The 23,469-nt window shown below is 42.9% G+C and overlaps 2 protein-coding genes across 2 annotated transcripts in view; one reads left to right on the forward strand and one right to left on the reverse strand.

Annotated features, from left to right (window-relative positions):
- Positions 1-12,806, reverse strand: part of LOC144105648 (acetylcholinesterase-like) — a 45,256-nt gene extending 32,450 nt beyond the window's left edge. Inside the window, exons 1-2 of the mRNA XM_077638760.1 lie at positions 12,690-12,806; positions 2,497-2,718 (exon numbers count right to left, since the gene is read on the reverse strand). Coding sequence (XP_077494886.1) covers positions 2,497-2,697 — 201 coding nt within the window. The 5' untranslated portion in view covers positions 2,698-2,718; positions 12,690-12,806. The remainder of the gene's footprint in view (positions 1-2,496; positions 2,719-12,689) is intronic.
- Positions 12,807-14,497: 1,691 nt separating this feature from the next.
- LOC144105646 (acetylcholinesterase-like) overlaps positions 14,498-23,469 on the forward strand; it is an 87,454-nt gene continuing 78,482 nt past the window's right edge. Inside the window, exon 1 of the mRNA XM_077638759.1 lies at positions 14,498-14,606. The gene's annotated coding sequence lies outside the window, so the exon portion shown is untranslated. The remainder of the gene's footprint in view (positions 14,607-23,469) is intronic.

The raw sequence follows: 23,469 nt of genomic DNA on the forward strand, positions 1-23,469 counted from the left end.
ATTCTTAGGACAAGTCTGCCCAAGCCATAAAGGCTTGTCGAGCAGTACTCGGCAGTCAGTGAATGACATATGAAAAACAGGTGTGACAAGCAAGCTAACAATGATAAACCTTAATATGAAAAGCAAACAAGAAATCGAAAACAGATTAAATAACCGACATATGGGTTTTTAAGAAGCTCCTTAATTGTGACAGCGAAGAAACTGAAAAGATCGAATCAGGCAAAGAATTAAAAATTTCGGTATGTAATAATTACGAGTGAAGTGGCCATAATGAGTGTAGCAGCGAGGTACCGTGAAACGGGGGTGATGTCGAAAATAACGAACAGGAATGAAAGGAACCAAAAATTCGCTCTCCCAAAAGTGAGCACGAATAACTACATGGTGGAAGAGGGCATCAAAAGAGGGCAGCTATAAAAGCGAAAACAAATTGCAGTCAGGTGAAGCATCCGTGTTGTATGCCACGGATCGAAGGATGTTTCTTAGTATGGCATTTAACTTCATTCGCCAAGTTTTTGAGCAATGATAATATACAGTGACTCCATATCTGAGGATACCATAAATAAGAGCATGCGCAACAAGCTTGCGAGTCTGAAAATGTAATAAATATCGAACATTGTATAGTACACATGATAAACCACGAAGCTTGTTACATACTACAGTAAGGTGACCGTTCCAAGACATATCTCTGTCAAAAAGTATACCAAGGTACTTAACACTATTTGAAAAATTAATAGGAATGCAACAGCAATTAAGACAATGCGAAGAATGTAAGAACAATGGTTCAACAGACGAAATCTTTTTATGAGGATTATGAAAACAAATGAGTTTAGTTTTTTGTTGATTAATTGAAATCGAATTATTTAAAAACCAGTCAATAACATGCACCACATCTGTTCTAAGAGCCTCCAGGGCCAGAAGCAACGAAGCAACGAAACAGTCCCCAAAAGGTGCCCAATGACAAAGACCGCAACACCTGCCTCATACGTACGCTCAACATTTTTAGGGCTTTGTTTTCACTGTGCAAAAGCAAGGGCGGTAATATCAGATTCTTTCCTCTCAACTTAATTTTAAACGTAAAGCCACTTCCCTTGGATAATGGCTTCTTAAAATGAAAATGCGGTTTTCGAGACAAGCGCAGCAATAAAGGCTGCTCTTGATTGAGCAACGGAACTGGTATTGAAGAGGTCGACTTGAATGCGCCCACACCTCGAGCGATGGTAGGCACGAATACATCTGCTGTAGCGTCCTATACATGTCTGCAGGAGTGGGTAGAATTGACACGGTCAAAGCAGAAGTATTTCTTCACCCCATGTTTTCTTCATAAACCACGGTGATGTGGGTAATCTTGAGGCGAGAATGAAGTGAATGACATAGGTTTTCTCAATGACGTGCTTTGCAAAAGCAGATGACGTTCACTTCGAATAAATGCATTCCGTGATCACGCCTTTAAACGCTTAACGATTTTATTTGAAAGCACTTCTTTTCGAGAAGTCCTAATTCTTCATATTTTTGGGCACTCCGCGTCACGCTTAAAAACTGGCGCAAGAAAAATTTATGGCTTAAGTTTACTTACAGTATAGCAAAACAGTTGTCTAAGTTCATCGTATTACCCGTATCTGATTCTAGAAGATGGAATTGCAGCAACTATCTCCCGTGCGCAGCTTCTCCTTCCAAGGAGAATGGAACATCGTTTCTTGGAATCACTGTGTTTGCTCCCAGCTACAGCGGTAAAGTTGTCTGTGATGATTACCTCGCTATGTGTAACCCCTGTCTTCATAATGACACCTCTGGATTGCAGTGAGGCGTTTTAAGTTGCGGAATTCGACACTCGTTTGAATTTACAAAGACTTTCATAGTTGTCTGATCTCAAGAACAGAAGGAAATTACCTGCTTTCTCTCTGTCTACTCGTATTTTAGTACCGTTGTTGCTGCCACCAGTATTGACCACGTTTCTAAAGGTTTGAACCGCTGCCCTCGCGTTGACATCGTCCGAAGGATTGCGCGGGCAAAGGAAGAGGGTCTCTAGGGTACTGCTACTTCTCCATTGAAAATGCGGTGCTTCAGAAATATTCCCACCTTGCTACTTCCCCTAATTCGCAAAAATAATTTTAATGTATATTTTATGCTGTTATGCATCTTGATTTTTTGTCGCATTGCACTGTCATCTGGATGACAAATTTTTGGTGTTTTTCTTTCGACAATGTGATCTTGGACAAAGGGCTTTGATTTTTATGGTCCCGGTCATTTATTTTCGACCAACCATTCACCTGAGAACCTGCTATACAAAAGAAGGAATATCTGGAGCGTATTACTCTGACATAAACGCAGAGCTGACGCTGATAAATTAACATGCTTGGTGACAGAAAACTGAGTTATCAAATATACAAGAAGAGCTTTTTCAAGGTATCTCTCAGTACAAAGTATTGCAAAAAACAAATAGCCGACTTTAAGCAGCTGTAAGCAGGACTTGCCCGTAACACAAAACAACGTCCTTACCTTGGCAGGCACTGGAGGCTTAAACCGCAGTTCTCCGATAGGCGGCTCCGCGAAGGGAATGCCACGGTACTCTTCGATGGTGGCACCCAATATCTCAATTTTCCGCCCGCCCACGAGTCCAAGGTCTGTGTTGCGTTGGACCTCGTAAGAGGCGCAAAGAAGCGCGTTCAAAAGAAAGGCCACCACTACGAGTCCCTTCATATTGGTGGCTTTTCGGTATTTCTGGAAAACAATGATAATGAGAGCTATAAGACCAGTGCAGTGGTGTCTGTGCGATGTCAAGCGTGTTTCAGTCAGTCTCCTTCCCTTCACTTCTAACTTTGCACAGCTGTTCTCAAAGAAACTGAGGGATCTTTGTGGTCAAAGCGATGAAGTTTTAATGGAACTCAATGCTAATAAAGCTAAGAGTGATAATAGTGCTAATGCTGAGAGAGCTCCGAATGTAGTCGAGAGGAAATGACCAAAATATCTAGGACAAGGTTTTCGAGGTATAGGCGGGAGTGCACGATAAGACAAACTCAGGGCTGACGATGGACAGAACCGCCCAACTTATCACTACTTTTTGAATTCGGGTGCTGAGACTACTCTTGTTTCGACAAAGCGGTACGTCTCTCTGAGGACTTATTGTCGCGAAAACTACGGATACGGTATCCACAACGCCTAGGGAGTGGTACTTGGTGACGAGCTGCGCTCAAATTTTTCCACCACCGCCCGCGTGAAATCAGCCTTACGCGAAATGGTATCCAATGTCAGTGTATTATACTTTTTAGCTGCAAGACGCCTGAAGCTCAATTTTAAACTTACGCTGGTAAATAAATAAAATTCAGGAAAACGCTTCTTTAAATTCCACGTTGCGAATTTCATATCTTGTCCTTGTTTAAGTATGCCTGATTTTTTTATACCCACTTACTAACCAGATTTGTACATTTCTTTTATGACGCGTTACTAATAGTTCCATGGGCAGTCGTGGCTGCGCAAGACACATTCTCCCGTTGTAACTCTATGCGAGCAGGGTTGCCCGATGCGCAATGTGAGTCGCCTGGTGTAAATTTGGTCCGAACATTTATTTCATGTATATTCATTTTAATTCAATGCTTCAGATTATGTGCAGTCAGCTAAACTCTAGGCCTGCGTATTTTGATTTTGTTCATTTTTTTTCTGCGGAAGCATTCTTTTACTAGCAAACCTGAAAAGACCGCTGTCTGGCGGAAGCCTCTCAGAAACCAGCAGAAATTAAATAAATGTTGCCGCGACTGTGCTTCGAACCCGCGGCGCGTACAGATCAGCTTCTCTTGCTTCTGCACGAGACCACTATGTTATCGCCTCCACCAATCACGCTTCATGTTAAACTGTCACACTTTTACGTTTGGTATTGCACGTCGTTGTCTTCATCGACTCCCATCTGTCCCCAGTAGTCATAAAAGGAAAGAAAACGCGCATAACTCGCTCCGTGCGTAAGTAGACACGTCAACCGCGTTTTGAGCCACGTGGTGGTAGAGACATAGAGTAGTGCGCTGCTAACGTTTGTGTTGACAACGTTTTGGCAGAAATATGGCAGTAGCGCAATAGGCATCCAGCGTTTACAGCGGTCATTCGCGTAGGAGTTTATCATGTTGAAGAATGTTTTGATTTTTAGGAAAGGGAAGGGGCATATCGCGATTCCTTAGTCAGTGGGAATTTGAATCCTGTTTCAATTATGTGACGCTGGTTTCCTCGTGCAAAACTGCTTTGTAACATTATTTCGCGCTTAGCAATGCCAATCCTCCAGCAATTATTTTTCTTCCCAAAAATCTCTCCTCAACGCAGAGTAGCGTATCACTGCTCCGCGAGCCCCAGGTAAACTATCTCTTCTTTAGTGAAAACCTTTCATGTCTCTTTCCCGCTGTCCATTGCTTATACAAACCTAAGCCAATGTGCGATTTGGAAAATTAAGAACGTGTTAATACCAAATACAGAACGTATAATAGTCAAATAAATAGAGACTACAAACTAGGGTTCGTTAACGACACTCACATTTACAGTCACCGAGCGTTTCTGAACATAAAGCGAAGGGAATTACGGCCGCCGAAGCCGATGTTCCTCTACGCGACCTTCAGCACTGCGGACTAACGCTAAGCCCCTGAGCCGCAGTGGGCCGTCGAAGCTGCTGAATTTTTACTGTCTTTAGATTCACTCTTTAATTCTCTGTAATTCCAAATTGAGCTGAGCGTGTTAATAAATGAAATGAAATTCATTCCTGCAACTTTTCATTATTAGAAAAAGAAGACACCTTGTATATATATGCACGCATAAATAATAGACAGGGCCGTACAACAATTATTTTTTTTTGCAATCCTCGAAAATACACTGTATGCTTCTAGAAGATTGCACTAAGCGTTCGACAGTTGAACCAATTTTAAACATCGCTTATTTGAGAAAACATCCTCCACTTTTAGAAGAAAGAAATATTTTAGAGGGATTTCGTTCAAGGTGTAAACTGCGAGAGAGAGAGAGAGAAATAACTTTAATTTGCTCACATAAAAAATCATGGGGAAGAGGGCTATTGCCTAAACCCTCCTTCATTCCCCTAACCGTCCGCCGGAATCCCTTGGGACTCGGCGGCGGTCAGGGCGAGACCGATGACTTTGCGTTGTTCTTCAGCTTCGTGGTTGAGCAATAAGGTCTCCCAGGATTGTACATTTCTATTGGGGTCGTTATAAAAAGCGGAGGTCCAGACCATGTGGACTAGATCTGAAATGCTATTGCAGTGCGTACATCTAGGATTAAAGACTTCTGGATGCCATTTACTGCACAATTGAGGGTTTTGAAACACAAAGGTTAGCAATTTCCTCCACATGATTTCCTCATTCCTACTGAGCAGTTTATCTGCTGCTAGATAGGTCTTACGACCGAGCTTACAAAAATGATTTCATAGAATGTTGTGAGTTCGTCACCCGATGGGAGGTGTTCCTCGCGTGGAGGCAGTGCGTCAGCGATCTATCGGAAAGTGAGCCCTCCGGCGGTCGCGTGCGCCTTCTCGTTCCCCCACATGCCCTGATGAGCCGGGGACAAGATCACAGAGATTAGCTCTGATGGTACTTGCCCTTCTCTCAGAAGTTTGGCGGCCGCAGCTGAGATTCTGCCCATATCATAAATCTTAATGGCTGCCTTAGAGTCACTCACTATCACCCTTGTACCGTTATTTATGTATTATTGCTAGAGCAATGGCAACTCCTGCCTCAGTTGCACTTGTGTTTTTAACGGTACAGCACTATACCGGGTCTCCACTCGAACTCGGACTGCGAAAAATCATGCTTTCTATATACTGACGCAGACATAGCAAAACAACTTGTGCTGAAATGCTGCAGACAATCTTGAGCCTCTTCTCGAAGTGTCAGTTGCGTTACCTACATAAAAAAACAGTACACTCTTCTTCGCTACAGTTAAGAAAGGTGACCTTCCATTGCACAATGAAGCAACACTCATGATTTTGAAAGAAGCAACCAATGACTCGCTTGTGTAATAGCCGCTAGGCTACACTACACTAACATAAGTGACGTTATTCACTACTGGTGTATTTGTTACCTTAACTTGCAACCTTATCTATACTTACCTTGCGAAACAGCTCCAACCTATTGGGCTTGTATGCCTGACGAGCATAAGTCATCGCCAAAACCAAACAGTATGCATATCTAGAACTGTTCCAAAAGTACCGACTGCAATATTGCATGCACTCAAAGCCAAACGCCTCTCACAGACAGAAGCTTCGCCCTTTCAGTGACAAACTGAACTGCCACAGGCGTTCTTGCTCTTTGGGATTAATTTTAAATAAACTACACACTGCTGGATGCAATTTGCGTTATAGGGGTCAGGGATTTGCTTCTTTATTAAGAAATGTAAAAAAAACAAAAACAAGTACAGCATTGGGTCCAGAAATCGAACCCTTTACCTGCGAGTCGGTAACGGGGTGCGGATATTACTACGTCCTATCGATATTGCTCTGTGTTGTCTGCAGTCTTCTTAAATTCGCTAATTTCCCAAATATTCTTAACGGAGTGACCGCAAAAGCTCCACCGGTGACTTCTAGCCTTCCATCGAGGCAATTCAGAAGGGTTGAGGTTGGTGACACTTCAGCATTTCAAAGAGGTTGCTAGAGAATCCTTGAAATGCAATATAAAATATCTTGCTTCCATATAAGCATGTTAGAAGCCATTAGAGATCGCCAAGAACCCTCAGTTCACAAACGCATCTTCATACCATTTCCGGTTGAAGGATACTCATCGCCCTCAAAAACCAAATTCCCACCTGAACACGCTGAAAGGCTGCGCTTCATTATGTAAAATAAAGGATTGCGAGATGCGTTTTAACTAATATTTTTTCTGGTATTAAAAACAAAAATAACTCTGATCATTTTCCTAAGATTGATATTTTCACTGCAGTTAAATTATTTTCATTTTGTGCCTTTGCAGCACAAGCAGTTGCAAAAAAGCGCTCGACAAATAGATATAGCGAATTTTCTCATACGGATTGGTTGCTTTCTCGAAATTTACTATAGGTCAAGAGAGGATTTATTTTTAAAAATAAGTTAACTGCACTTCTTTCCAACACAAAAATCACCCTCAAGTATCCCATCCCTGCTCTTGACAGATGCGAATGTCGTAACTGCGTACGCAATCGATAATGACATTATAGCAAAGACCTCACTGATGTAATAACACGATGACGCAAGCACGAGTGGGCCAAGTTTGTTTACCCTAGCAAACACATGTATAAACTCTTTCTTTGCAGTCTATCTTTGTACACTGCGGACATGGGACATAACTTCACATGTCAATTCATGTAGAATCCATCGCCTTAATTACGGGCGCTAGGCATCGGCGCCGAAAGGCAATATACCTCTACAATACGCTTGCGTAGCTTTAAGGCTCTCCGCACATGCCACTTGCTGTGCTTCAATCCTGCTGCCTCTAAACTCCAAATTAATAAGCTATTTCTTTAATGCGCTACCATGGATGACACTTGTAGCCTTAAAAAACAAACACAATGCTTTAAAATGGCGTCCTGCGCCGTTTGAAAAGCATCCACGCCGTGTTGCATTCGTCACCGAGTTGCTTGCCGGAAGAACGAATGTATCCGCAAATCTCTGGCAGCAAAATGTTTAGTTTTGTTAGTTTTCTTTTTATATTTAGCGCCATGGCGAGCTAAGAATCGTGCATGCTTGGAAAGAAATTTGGCAGCCAATAATAAAATTCTCGCTTTGTCCTAGGATGGACTCCAAGACAGAAGTAAAACGTTGGCCACTACGCGCCGCGGTTTGCACCAATACTAATTTTATCAGAGACTGTAAGCTAGTAAACTCACTGGTATGGACAAAATGCGCCGATTTTTAACGTACGCTCATGCAACATCCCGTTCAGCTGTCCGTTAAAAGTGTACATATTTATGGGCATTCTCAACTCGCGAGAGCTCCGCTCCTACTGAGCATTGTCTTCTGCGGCAGAAAGCCAATGAAATCAGGAAGCCTTGGAAAGTTTTTGGTCACATTTGTTTTCTAATATTAACAAAACACTAGGTTAACATCCAGAGAATCTTCCATCAGCTTTTTTTACGAAGTGTGGTCACTAGCTCTAATCACAACATTCATTCAACTCACAATCACAATTGTTCGTTGCCTTTCTTTTGCATGTCTAAACAGTGGCTTTGTAATCTTTTCGTAACCTAATAATATATGTATCTACCCTAATGCCAAAAAGAGCCATAATCAATGGGTACACACTGCTCAAGGAGGAGGAGCAGGAAAAACATTTATTCAGTGCATATAATCGGCTAGGTTCAGTACGAGAACCCATTGGTCGCCATCGTAATCCGGCCCCTCTCATCCAGCGATTTCTGGTCGAGGGGGCTGTGGCTATGAAGGGTTGCCTCCCAGCGCTCATAAGTCGGATCGGGATTGCTGCCCAAGTCTGGGTTTTCTTGACATTCCCAAACTGCGTGAAAGAGCGTGCCAACTGCTCCACAGAAGGGCCAGGACAAATCGTAGGTGTCTGGGTACCATTTACTGATTTGGTAAGGATTGGGCAAAGTATAAGTTTGTAGTCGCCTGATTATGTGCTCTTCATATTTACTCAGTGTTTTGTGAGGAAGAGGATATTTCCTTCTTGTGATATTTTCTTCTTGGCTGAAGAAGCAGCTATCGCACTAGAGATATAACACTGCTCAAATGTTGCGTTCAGTTCAGGCTTTCAGTTCTGTATTTTACCAACAAATTTGCTGCAAGCCTCATGCACCTGATAGCTATATTTCATAAGGAGAATGAAAAGACTAATTCAATGCGCAGTAAAGAAAAGACGTATTTAGAAATTCGGACGTGCTTGCCTACAGCGTGACATTCCGCCTCGCCATCATCGCCTTTGGTTTGCAAATATCTTCCTTTCTCTTGAAAGGAGAGCACCAGAACACTTTGGCCAGGAAGACACGAATGAAGGAGGAGGAAGACTTTTATTCAGAGCTTAAAAGTTTGTTGTTCTCACTCCGTGCACCCGATGGCCTGAAGCACGAGTTGTCCCCTTTACGCCTAATTCATCGTGAGACGGGATCCTCTCTGCACAGGGACCCTGCACAGGGACTTTCACCGCTCATAGGTTGTGTCAAATGTTTCTTCTGATGTGAAGTTTGTTCGGCAAATCAACGTCATGGGAAACATTGAGACCGGTTCTCTGCATAAGGGGAGCCCGGATCATGTACGTCGGGGTGCCATTTATTAGAATTGACTGGACAGGGAAGAGAGTTAGTTTGTACTCTCCTATATACGTATTCTTCTCTTGTATTGGAATTCTTGCTAGATATGAGAAAAACTCTTCTGTTCACCATATAGCATTTAGCGAACTTTGCTAGCTGATTTTTCGGACTATGCACTTCATTATTTCATACGTAACATCGTTACTCACTGTTGCACCTTAGTACGCATTTAATGGCGAATTTTATCTTCTTCTTTTTCGAATTGATTTATTTTACCTTTCCAGCACCGGTATCCTCCCACCTTTATCTCCCAAGTTCCCTTCCCCACGCAGAGTAACATGCGAGAAATTTTTAACGCCGGCTTTATTCTCTATTTTTTCATCAAAGTTTTCCTGTCTGTCTCTCTCGTTCTCGAGTTTGATGATTTGTCAGGAGGGAATGACGGCTGGGTACTCACTGCTTGGAAAATGTGGCTCCAGCCTCAGAGTCAGACGCCTAGTTTCTGCGCGTGTTTTCGTGCCCAGGGGTCCAGAATTCCAACACATTGTTCTGTTCTGGTTCTCTTAGTATGTTCCAGCAGAATTCGGTTACACGACCTCTAATGAAATTCCGCACAGCTGTTTGGGCGACGGACAGCACTGCTGCATTTCGGTTCCAATGGATGCCATGAGCTGCAGCTGCCTGTTGCGCGTCCGTTTCATTCTGCGCTCTGATTCATTATTCCGCTCTTAATGGGAGAACCTTCGGGCGTTGTCATCGATATTATGCCTATCCCTTTCACGGACATTGCTGCATCTACGTACAGTCTATCCCGCCATTGTTCCAGCGCTTGGATAGGTTTTTAAGTCTTCTTTTTTCGACTGCCTTTGTCTTTGTCTTTTGCCTATCCAACTCTGGACTGGCTGGATCTTGATTTGTACCCTGGTGTTTTGAGGTAGTTTCCTTCTCGGCAACAACCTGATGCGGTTTGGTTAATAAGAACCTCGTAAGGAAGAAGATGAAGCATTCGTTAAAACAAACCATGGACTAACAGATTTGGTATTTTTGTTGTATTATGTGCATTTACTGAGTATTTTCTTCTGCGTTGTTTGTTGTTGTTATTTGTGTACATTACTAGTTTTAATTAATTATTACGTGTATTTTGTTTCTAATGCCTGTGCCATATTTTTATGCTTGTATCGCCCCCCCCCCCCCTATGTAATACCCTCGCACGAGGGCCCTTAGGGGTATTGTAAATAAATAAATAAATAAATAAATAATAAATAGAGTCTGACGGAAACCCGTCTGGTCGGGATGGTACATGACGAAAGAAGAAGGCGCCGACCAAAAGAAAAGATGGGATGACGTTTCGGCTCCCCCACGGGAGCCTTGTTCACAATGAGCTGGGTTCGCCATACGTCTGGCGAATATGCTTGAAGTCTAGAGTCTGACGGAAACCCGTCTGGTCGGGATGGTACATGACGAAAGAAGAAGGCGCCGACGAAAAGAAAAGATGGGATGACGTGAACAAGGCTCCCGTGGGGGAGCCGAAACGTCATCCCATCTTTTCTTTTGGTCGGCGCCTTCTTCTTTCGTCAAGGATGAAGATGTGTAGAGCAAGGCCTTTCTTTGGCCATCATCAGAAAATCTCTTCAGTCTCTTCAGGAAGCGCAGTATCGCAGAAAGTAAAAGGAAAGTGAAGCGGAATAGTAATAATAGGAAATGAAAAAAATATGTAAGATAAGATTTAATGTGAAAAAATAATTGCTGACGTTTTAGTATCACTAAGCACGGGATATTGCGCGAAAGCATTGCTTTTTACAGCTCTACCTCCAATGCTACCGCAACGCCCTCAGTGCGGTGCGTTCTAGCAGTCATGGAGTGCTTGCACATGCGCAATTAGGCCAACATAACAGAAAGACTACTGTTACAGCTCTCTGTAGTATGAAGGCCAAAATTTCTATACCTGAAGAAATCAACAAAGGCAGAATGTCGCAAACGAAGCCCATCTCTTCGTGTTCGCCTTTAACAAATTTTCACACAAATACACCGTATACACGCGACTCCATTCTAATATAAGTCTATTCAATATTTGTTTTACGATTATTAAGTTATGAAAGGATCGGTGCCCGAATTGTACCAGCAGCTGGGAATAAGATTATCATAATGGGCCAAACTCCGTCCACTGCAGGACACTGCTCTCTCCGATATTGTGCTACGTGTATTCATATTGAAAACTTCTAATGAAATTGCACAACATTTTGATACACGCATGTAGAAGAATTGAACAGTTATTCATGAGGAAGACTTAGTTGGGACGCCTGACATTAAGGTTGGCTGCTCCAGCATTCGGCGTCCATCACAGCTTATGTGATATAAAAATTGCAAAGATGTCCATATTTTCTTGAACACTTCCTCCTTGAGAGAAAGCTTTTATTTTATGACGCAGTTCAATATTTTCAGTCATACCGAAAGCCACGGCGCTAAAGTAATTTGCCTTGGTACTGGAATCCGGGATATAATTTGCAATATCTTTGCCCGTGTCGGGACGAACCACTTAAAGGACACTGAGGAGAACTCTATCTTTTTTTTTAGCAAAATCTGATAGTTCGGCATTTCATGGCTTTGTTGCCGCTTGTCCTGGCGCGAGAGATGCATTTATTTCAAAGAAATTGGGATTCGAATTTGAAAACTTTTTCTCTCCGCTCTGATTCAAACTCAGGTTACGTTTATGACGCCACGGCAGCCCTTATGACACCCCAGAACGGAGTGACGTGAAACGTGTCGTAAACGCAGACTCCGGGATTTCCGCGGCTAGCGGAGCGGTGCGAAACCTTCCTTTGCCAGCCTCAGAGTTTCGTGAAATTTCATGAAGTAAGGAAAATTCATCCAAGGTGGCGCCTCTTGTCCAAGGAAGTCATCACGCTTGTACTTGCAGATTGGCCTGTGGCGGCGATACCTGTATTTTGGTTCTTGCTATTTTCTACATTACAAGAACTTTATTTTCAGTAAGAGTGGCGTTTTTGTGATCAGAAGCTGCTATTCTATCGATACAAGCCAACTTAAATTTCTCCTCAGTGTCCCTTGAATACTCCATTGAGACGTGCACGGCAAGGCGGTAAATGTACGTAATGAATTCCAGCATTATCTCGCAGCTTTCTGCATGCCGCGGCCGTTGTAAAGTGTGATACCGACCGCGCACGGCGTGGCGAATGCGGTTTCTGAAGTCAACAAACGAACCAGGCGCCATGCTTGCACTTGACACACGAAGAGTTTTAGTACGATAGGTGGCAACGGGGACTCAACATCACGGTTAGCTGCACAGCATACGCAACGTTGGTACCCAAAAGTGTAAAATACTGGCTTTGTCCCACATTCGCCTCATCTTGGACGCTAGATACGTGATTCGCCGCAGCAACATATCAGTGGTCGAGAGCCATTGCTCCCGGCGGTGTTACAAAGCGGGTGCTAAGGTATAAAACACAAATATACTTTACCCAATCCTTCAGTCAGTAGGTGCAACTGCCTCGGACAGCTAGAGCTTCAGTACTTGCTCTGGTCTCTCACACGGAATGACTGACAACACAGCTTTCGTCACTGACCTGGTCGGCAAGATATAGAAGACAGTCGGAAATTTTGAGCACCTGCACTTGTTAGGAGAGCAGTAGAAGCTACCGACACTGCTGACACTGCTACGTTCTCGACCTGGAAGCTGTTATCTTCTTTGCCCTTAACGCCGGTGCACGGGCACTTCATTTCGATGTAAGAACCCGGATTTCTTGGAGTGCTGCTAGGCAGTGCGGCAAGAGACGAAATTTTCTTAAACGACATCGACGCCACCGATAAGATTTGCACATGAGTGGACAAGAAATGTCAAGTTACTTAGCAATCTTGTATTTTCACCTGAAAAGAAGCCGTTGACTGTACTTCGAGGAGCATAACCCAGTCAACAACGTTCCTTGGAAATAGCTAGAGCTAATGCAACCGTATCCATACGTACAATAACATTACTCACGATTTTATCCTTAATAGCTGGAGCTGCGGACAAAAATAGTACACTCTCGATTGAGCGTTCTCTTTTCTCGTGCCAAGTCTAGCGTCTGGGGGCACAAATTTGCTGACATCTGTAAGCCTCAAGCAATATTCGGCACTTTTTCACTGGGTCAGTGTCGAAATGGCTCCTGCAACGTCGTATTCAGAGACGTTGCCGTGAAGCCGAATTGCTCCTCTTTTTTTTTCCTTCAGCGTTGATTTTCGGTGCTTTTCGCTTCAAGGAAGAAAAATGGCTTATTTTTAACGTGGTTACACTGAGTAGACAAGAAAAACATGCGTTTAGCATGACTGACTCATGGTTTTGTTTGCTGGGTCGTCGGCACTCCTGGCGACGATATTAGTGGCCAGCGAGGCTGATACATTCGCGCCACCGAGGGTTCGAACCCCAGTCGCTGCAATATTTATTTCTGCTACGGGAATTCGAAACCGCGGTGGCGCGAAGAGATCAGCCTTGCTGACCCCTGCTCGAGAGCTTAACCTGTATCTAATATCGTCGATAGGTGAGCCGATGGCCCAGCAAACGAAACCATGAGCCAATCAGGCTAAGCACATGCTTTCGCAAGTCAATTCAGTTTAACTACGTTAAAAAATCTTACGTTTTTCAATTTTGAGACCGAAAGCACCGAAGTTCAATGCTGAAGGAAAAAAGTAAGGAGCAATTCGGCTTTACAACAACATCTCCGACTACAACGTTGTAGGAGGCTGTCCGAAACTGGCGCAGTAAAATAATGCCAAAGAGTGCTTGAACAAAGCTGTGCCTCTAGAAGCTAAACTTAGGTCGAGAAAAGAGAACGCTCAACCGACAGTGTACGATATGGGTGCTGCCGATCCAATTATCAAAGAAAAATCGTTGGTAATGTCATTCTGGGCATGAATGCGGTTGCATTAGCTCTAGATATTTCCAAGGAACGGTGGCTGGGTTTTGCTTCCGGAAATACAGTTAACGGCTTCATTCCAAGAGAAATTACAAGCCTCCTAAGTAACTTGGGATTTCTTGTCCACTCTTCTGCAATCTTATCTGTGAGGTCAGCGTCGTTCAAGAAGTTTTCGTGTCTTGCGGCACTCCTTAGATGAGTACGTGCTCCTACACCAAAATGAAGTGTCCATGTACCGGCGTTAAGGGCACCAACGATAACGGCGGCATGTTCGAGAGTGAGGCGGTATCAATTTATCTGACAGTATCGGTAGCTTCTCAAGTGCTCCTAACAAGTGGAGCTCTCAAAATTTCTGACAGCCTGCCATCTCTTGCCGGACGGGTTAGCGACGAAAGCAGTGTTGTCAGTCATTCCGTGGGAGAGACCAGGGCAAGTACTGAAGCTTCAGCTGTGTGAGGCAGCGGCACCTACTGACAGAAGTATTGGGTAAAGTATATTTGTTTTGTATAATTGAGCGTCAGCTTTAATGTGGCGGCGAGCAGTGGGCCCGTACCACCGATGCGTTGCTGCAGTGAGTCACGTCCCTTAAGGCCAAGATGACGCGCATGCCGGGCAAGGCCAGTATTGCAAATAGCCAGGTACCTCTGCTGCGTGTGCTGTGCAGCTATCCATGATTTTATGGCGGCGTTGCCGCCTATCATACGAAACCTCTTCGTTTTTCACATGCTGAACATGCTCAAAGAATAATTTTGGAAATTCGGCAATTTCAAGATATTGATATACAATGCACGTCTCAATGGTCTATTACTCTGATATGTAGCAAAACCTTTTTTTTACAGTGTTTCCAACGATCGAAACGAAAATTTAAGACTTCCTTAGAAAAGCAAAGGGAATCGGTTTTGACTATAGCAAAAGCGGCAAGAAAAAAAATTCCAAGACTGCTGTAGGGTAATCTACGGACAAATTGATTGTTATAGTGACACTTTAGATTATACAAAAGATTTAACACCCATCAAAGGTCAAATTTTCTCAATTGGACTACCCCACTCATTAGATTAGGAGTTGCGTATTCGGGTAATAATCGCAGGCCAGAATTGTCTTATTTCCTGCTGTATGCCGAAAAAGAATACTGGTAAAACTCCGGACATTGAACGTCCTGCTACACACCTACAGCACAGACGCGCTCCATACGAAAACATACTGCAGGAACAAGCAAAGTGTATTGCAACACGTATTGCCGGAACTGTGGCACTAAATGACGACACTCGACACTTGTTAGTCGATTTTAAAACAGCAACTGCTGCAGTGGGCAGTCGACAGATTTTGATTTTGTGTGTTTATGCACGACAACAATAAGCTCCCCACGGCAGAACATTGTGCTACAGTGAGCTGTTAAGGAAAAGAGCGCGAGATGCAATTAGGCCTTTTATAATTTGCAGCGGTATTTCTACGACCAGAAAGACGATCGAAAACTTGTAGGCAGCGGCATCGGCGCTTGGGTACAGCTGAAAGTCGAAAGGCGGCTATCTGCTTTGCAATATCAGAGCATGTTAAAAGGCTCCAGGTGACCAACAATATTTTCAAGTTTTCCACACAGCCTGTCTGTCTGCTTGGTGTCATTGTTTCTGTTGTTTCGCCGCTGCTGTCCTTTTACGCAGTCCTTTCACGGCAACATACTTAACGCGGCGGCCGCAGCCTTCCACTGCGACTCGTCTGTCTCAAGATTCTATAATATCCAACCTGAAAATTCTCTGTGCGGCACCGCAGGATATATTTGTGGTTACATAGTTGGGCTGCTGACGCGGAAGACCCAGGTTCTATCAGGGCCGTTGGGGCCAGGATTCGATGAATGCAAAGCGGAAGAAGCGCACGAGGGCTACGCGATGAAAATTTGGTTTTGAGATGAAGATAGCAGCAGTAACTTTCGCGCATGTCCGTATACTCAGTCGCATCATATCGTACAAAAGCTAAGACACCAAACTTCGCCTCAAGGGTGTAACTTCGCAGAAAATATATCTAAGCGAATTTTAGCATATTCTGAGATATATAATAATTAGTTTCCAAAAGTAATCCAAGTACTATTTAATGACTTTGCATTTTCATTTATACAAACACTGAGGTAAATTGAGTATTACTGTGGAAAGTGCGAAGCCCAGTAGAGATATTATGAAGCCTGCGTTTTTTATTCACGTCAAACTAAAATTTACTATAGGTTGTTTATATGGGATGACGGAAAGAACGATCGTGTGGCAATTACTGCAAGACGACACGCGCACTGACTGACATTGTTCATGGTAAGGCATCGCACCAAATGAGCTAAGAGTAGAATACTTTAACGCACCGAACCTTCAGCATAAAACCGATAAGCTCGAATGCCTCCTTCTAGTTTATGATCCTCACATAGCTGTGATTAGTGAAACATATAGTGACAGTGGCATTTGCAAGTGAGTTCTTGTTCCTCCGAGTTATCACATATTTATCCGTGACCGTCCTTCCCGAGGCGGTGGCGAGGCTGTCATTCTAAAATAACTCTTAAGTGGACTTCTTTTCAATCAGCTAGATGAACACGAAGGCTTGCTTGTTAAGCTCAACTGGTGGGGCCACTTGTTCACGGCATATACTCTCTACAGGCCTCCATCTTCTAGCCTGATATTTTGTTGAAATTATACGATTGCTTATTTTCAGGTAGCAATGGTACACTCATTTTGGCTGGTGATTTTAGTCATCCTGCTGTTGATTTGTGTGATCCCAGTTCTGCCTATGAACATTTCTAATCCTCTTCACGACATTATATTTATGTGTGATTAAACTCAGAGTTCCACTGAATTCACCAGATTCATGGCAGTACTTGCTCTATGGCAGTACTCGCTCTTTTGGGACCATTGATGACGGCATTTTTGATCACAAGAGCGTTCATATGTGTTTTTCTCTCCGAAATGCCCAAACCCACAACGAACAACTCGACAGATCAGTGAAGAAATATTCAAAGGCTGATCACCAGTCTATTCTTGACTGTCTTTAGTCCTTTTGCTATAACCTCCGCACAACCACAAACTTAACTTGGAGCATGTTGAAATCGACCATTCATTAGTGCACTGACAGTCTTGCTCCTAACCATCGCATCACGGCCAGCAAAAACAAGCCATAGTCACCTAGGGAGAACATACACATTCATTGGAAAACTAACGCGCTAAATAGCCCCCAACGCTAACAAACCCTAGAAAGATTTTGTATCTAAATTGTCTGTTGCTAAGGCCAAACAATTTAGGTATCCAATTGTGTAGTTCTTAAAAAGTAACCCTAATAAATTTAACGCTGCCTAAATTATTCAAGTATTGATTTAAGAAAGATATCAATGAATGCGTATGTTGTTGACGACGCATCCAAAATGGCCGACCTTATCAACTCCTATTTAGAATCTCTCTGTTACTCTGCGCTTCCTGGTGTATTTTATGATACGGCGTCCTCTGACATAGCAGATTTTATTAATTATGAAGATGTTTTTGTTTGCTAGCTAAAATTAAATGTTCAGTCTGACGGACAACATACATAACGCGTTTCTATACCGCCATGCAGAACCGCTAACTAATATTTACCCATTATTTATTGTCATTTACTGAATGTGTTTTAAACGACTCACCTGTGGCTCTAGTGCTCATCTGTATAAAAAAAGTTACCATCTGAATGTGGAGAACTGTAGACCTATCCAGGCAAATTATTGAACACATCATATCAGAACACATCATATCGTATCATGAGGAAAAAAAATCCTTTCTCTGGTTCCAACACGGCTTCAGTATTCGCTTCCCAACCACCACACAGCTCGTGAGTACTATTCAGGACGCTAATGTGAGAAGCTTGGCTAGTTGGCGCGTATTCCTAGTTAACGAGTGCAGAAAAGACGAATACTCAGAGAAGACGAGAATGCGACCCAAGCTGATGTTTTGGTGCCGGCGTTCACTGCTTTGCTTGATGTCTCTTCTTGAAGTGCGGCAAACCGTTTCCTAATAGAAAACCTGGTGTGGCGTCACTGAATTTTAGTTTCCTGTTTTCTTTGTATCGTCGCATTTTTAGTGCACATATTGCTGTTTTTACCCGAACAAATGTTCAGTTGCGAGCACGCGCATGTGTCATGATGTCGTCTTCTCTGCTACTTTGCCTTTATTGATCTCGTAAACCATGAGTGCTATTCACAAATTTCCTTGATCACCAGATGTCAAGTAGACCCAGTTTCTTAGATTTTAGGAAGGCCTTCAACCCCGTTTGTCTCTGCAAACTCTTATTTAGGCTCCAAAGCATCGGTATTTATTATAACTTCATCAACTGGACAAGTTAATATCTTTCAAATCGACAACAGTTATTTGAAGTAAAGAGCTTCACCTCACGCAATCTGCTGATATCCTCGGGTGTGCCCCAAGGCATTGTCCTTGGTCGTGTTCTTTTCCTCATGTTCATGAATTACATAATCAATGAAAGTGACAGTATTGTTATAAATGTTTGGTTATTCGCAGATCACTGCGTTCTCTTCAATCCAATATCTAGTCACAGTGATCAAGAATGCGTGGAAACAAGTTTTAATGCAGTTTCAGAGTGGTGCCTGGAACGGGTGTTGGAAATCACAGCTCATAAAACTTTTCAATGCACATGGTAACTGCGCTAGAGACACGGACAAAGATAGAAGGAGACCACGAACGCTATAGCGTTCGTGGTGTCCTTCTATCTTTGTCCGTGTCTCTAGCGCAGTTACCATGTGCATTGAATCTAAAGATCACCAACTAGCCCAGCTGTCTGCTTTAAATAAAACTTTTCCTCTGCGGGACACGAAAACGAAGAAAAAAAGAAACGTTAATATTTATCTATAGTCTGAACCGCGAGAAATTATTGCTGGTTGGTAATACAAGTGCCTAAGCGTAAATTTAAATGAGCATCCCAGCGGAATTAGTCACATTGAAACAATATGCGCTGCCGCTTCGAAACAAACATGGCTTTCTCCGCCACAAATTGAAATCTGACCCAAAAACCATGACACCTTAAGCTTATAACACATAAATCAGAACTAAACTTGAATATGCGAGTGAATCACGGGATCCATTGTCGAAAAAAAAGATGAAGATTCCCAGGAGATAGTACAAGAACAAGTAATCTGCATCATTTTCAACAATTAGCAGAGGCATACTTCACCGTCCTATCTCTTGGCAGCAAAAAATATTCCACCCTTGAAAAAAAGTAGAGTACTCTCCACGATAACATTTCTTTCCTCAATATATCATCAACACTTCAATTTGAGCTCCGGCGACTACCTGCGGCCATGGTTAACCCGACATACTAGGCACATTAATGACCACAGCCTTACTCTATACTTCGTGCGCACGAACATCTTTAAAACATATCTCTTTGCCCGCACTATCGCTCAGTGGAATAGTTGCCAGCTCATGTCTTTGCCATGCGTGACGTTGCCGAATTCGAACAGCGCGTTTTTTTCTCACCTGAGCAAGATTACCCTTGTTTTCTCTTTCATTTTTTCCTGGGCGGGTATTTTTATTATTTGGCCATTAATTTCTCTAGCTTTGGTTGTTTTGAAACTGGGCTTTTCCACGTAAATGTTTTTCTTGGCACTTGACTCTCTGCGCATTCCGTTTTCTCTTTTTTAACCTTTTTTATCTTTTATTCTCGAACAACGGCTTATTTGTATTGACCTTTCTTGCTCCTTAATTTACTACCTGCATATTGTTCTTGAGCGTGCAGATTGTTTATGAAGGGTTTGACGTACTGGCAACTGTTATCTTCTTGGTTCTTCTTGCAATACTGCCAACTCTGGTTGGCCTTCGGCAGGCGTATTTTGTGGATAAATGTATAAATAAACAAACACCAATTTCCGGCGCGCAAAAATTCTACAGTCTTGCCGCCAAATACCGTCCTTACAATCTATTCTAAATGCCTCGATTCCTTCTGCGATGGCCGTTACGTAAAAAAGGGAACGCAAGCAACCTCAAGAGCACAATAAAAAAAGCGCCGGCATAGCCGAACGCGTGACGCTTACACTCCGGTCAACAACGAGACGAGCTGTCAACCTAACAGCCTGCAGCCCGGAGCTTTTTTCATCACTACAAGCAACAAAAGCATTTATTGCCTCAATAATCTTAAGAATTGACCTTGACAGGACAGCCTGCGCGTGGTAAAGTTCACGCTATGTGCATCCGAGCCGTTCCACCTCGCGACGAGTGGCGACGGGTGTAGCCAGACACCACTCTGCTCTTAGCAAAAGTAACCTGGGAAAAATCTAGGCGCTCTCCTGACTATTTTTGAACAGCGACATCCTCCACGTGTCCCTTCGGCACCCCAAGCACAGCCTTGCATCTTGCTGCTTGCGGGATGTTGCGTTTTAGCAATAAATCACCTTCTTACTACTACCGTAATAGTGCAATGTAGCAGCGACCTGTCTAAACAACTAAGCAACTTGCTGAGACAAGTAACAGCCTGGCTACTTTAACACTAACATAGAAGACGTCGAACCTAAAGGAAATCATTGATAACTAGATAAGCATGTGTATTGCATAGAAACTTTTAACAGACACGAAGAAAGATCGAGAGTCTCTGCAAGAGTTCCAATGTGACGGGCAGACCGTAGCAAAATGCTGTGAGGTAAACTAAAGAACTAAAGAACTTGCAGCCGTGCAGCAGGCATCAGAACATAAAACTTCGTGCCATACACTTCACGAAAAAAGAAACGTAAACTTTTGTTATCTTACGCAAGAAATCGAGCTGCCCCATCTGAATGAAAGTAATGTTGGTGGTTTGCATTGCCTGCCGGCGCCTTTTACCTTTCACCTTTCAGCCTATCACCTCCTTCTAGTCTTTCTGGCCATGCTCATCGTCACCTCACCATTCAGAATTTACTCAATCGACCGGGACGATCGCTCGGAAGACCCGGATAATATTACGAAGAAGGAAAGGGCAGGGACGCGGGGCGGAGCGCCCGCGCAAGGCCCGCAGCCATTAAATCACATTTTCATTTGATGTCAGGTCGTCGCATTCCTTGGCTAGCCACCTCGTATCAATATTTTCGTTGATAACCTGATGCAAAAGAACTGTAAGCTGTTATCGCTTGCCATGTCAAGACCACGTAATCTAAGCTGCCGCTGTAGATGGTCTTCAGATGTGAAGTTCGTTCTAAGGAAAGAACGGTAAGGAATTGCATCTGAATGAAACCTTGTGAAGATTGCTTGACTAAGTTGTCTCTTACTGTTTTTGTTGTTGTTGCTGTTCTTTTAACCTTTAAGGCGTATTATACCAGCGATTCTCCAAATACTGTCCTTAATGAAAACAGGTATTCTAAATCTCTTCCCTTTCATCCTCTATACAGGCACAGCCTCATAAATAAGCTTGAAAAAAATGAGGCTAACCTGGAGATCATTAAATGTCGATTTGACAGTATTGGAATTCAAGAAACCTGGTATACACCAAACAGCGATGCTCATCACATGGTGTGGTGGAGCAATTTTGTATATAAAAAGGTATATAATATGAAATCTCTCCGGAATACTGTAATCATTGTGGTTATTTGGAAACAGATTGTTCAACGCTACATAATGAAATTATACTTTTTATAGGGCGACATCTCGCGCATAAGTGGATGCTATTCTTATATGCAGGCAGTCCTTCCTCGAATATGCTAACCTGACTAAACGAAATCCCATAATATCCTGTGACACAATTATTTATGTGCTAACAAACAATTCTAGTCAGGTAGAACTCTTCAATGTGATGTTATAATATGGGTGTAAAAGATTTTTGGACATACCGACAAAAAGCGGCTTACATGCAAAACGCTAAGAGACGTTTAATTAACTAATCTACATTCAAATTAGACAACATCCGAGTTAATTTTAACATTCAACACTAATTCTAAAAGTCAACAATGGAATAGCTGCTATACAAGTTAGTGGATAAAAAAAGTAAAAACTAAGAAGAAGGGCGACAAAAAAACACACACCAACTCGATTCGAACCACAATTCTGGAGATCCACAGCTCACTACACAAACCAATGCACGAGGACTGCCACAGAGAAAAGGGGCATTATTTTTGCATGACAAGACTTATGCTATGTTTTCCACTACTCTGAATATCGACGGTTGGATGTGAGCTCAACTGTTTATTTGTATGGCTCAAGGGGCGGAACTCTAGCCGACTGGACATCCACTGATATTCTGAATCTCGAATTGTTCTTTGATAAGCACTGGAACATCTTTGTATATATGGTAATTCCCACAGCGCCCACACCTTCGTTTTCAGTGCTCTCACTGCGCACGTACTGTTTACTCCATCCTGAAATGTCTGCCACGCAAATATGTGCCATTATTCGCTATTTAGCTTCAAAGCGGCTAAACAAAGCAGTGGACGAAATATTCACCTTGCAACTAAACGTTCATCTAAGTTCAGTGGAAACGCCGAACGTCAGACAGTTTGGGTAGCCGATGTTTACAGCAAGAGACAGGGTACAGACAGAGAAACAAGGAGAAAATTATATGAAACAGGCAAACTGTCTTTTTATGATGTGTTCGCTCGGCACTTAATTGTTGGTCGCTTGTTCGTCGCTTCATTTCCGTGCTTTTCAGGAGCGCGTCGACAATATATGTGGAAGTCAGGAGCGGCTATCGGTTTCGCACAAGGTTCATGTAAGCTGATGCGATGCACATCGGAGCTCTTGTGGGCGCAGGACTGTTGCGCGTGAGTTGAGGTACGCGGCATGTCTAATAAGAGCATACAAGGCCGATTTTTCTGAGCGCGTGATCTACTATGCAGCATATGTGTTCATCGGAGGCATTTGTGACGCGCATGATCTCGTCTGCAGCACATACTGTTCATACGACACACATTTCAGATACGTATGAACTCGTATGAAGCATATGTGTTCATTCGATGCAAAACTGTCGACACATATAGCTCATATTTGATTTGCCCCTATAAGTTCATACGAGGCAATTTTTGGCACATATGAACTCTAGGAAGCATACATGTGTTCATACGAGGCACATTGATAGCACGTTTAGGTAGTATGAAACACATTGGAATTCATAGAACACAGATATAAATTCATTGAGATTTTTCGATAGGCAAGATACAAGGCTCAATTTCGGAGATTAAAAATCCGCAAGAAATAAACACATATCTGAAGAAGGCACAATCAACTTATTTTGAAAACACATCTTCGGTAGTTACACACACTCCTAAATTACAATGGGAAGCAACTAACAGCATCATAAAGGGCGGTAAACAACGCATTCTGAAGGTGGTTTACATCAATGAAAAAATATTTTCATGTGCGTCCCTTGCAAACAAGTTTAACGA

Source organism: Amblyomma americanum, chromosome 9 (assembly GCF_052857255.1).
Source record: "Amblyomma americanum isolate KBUSLIRL-KWMA chromosome 9, ASM5285725v1, whole genome shotgun sequence".
Classification (NCBI taxonomy): domain Eukaryota; kingdom Metazoa; phylum Arthropoda; class Arachnida; order Ixodida; family Ixodidae; genus Amblyomma; species Amblyomma americanum.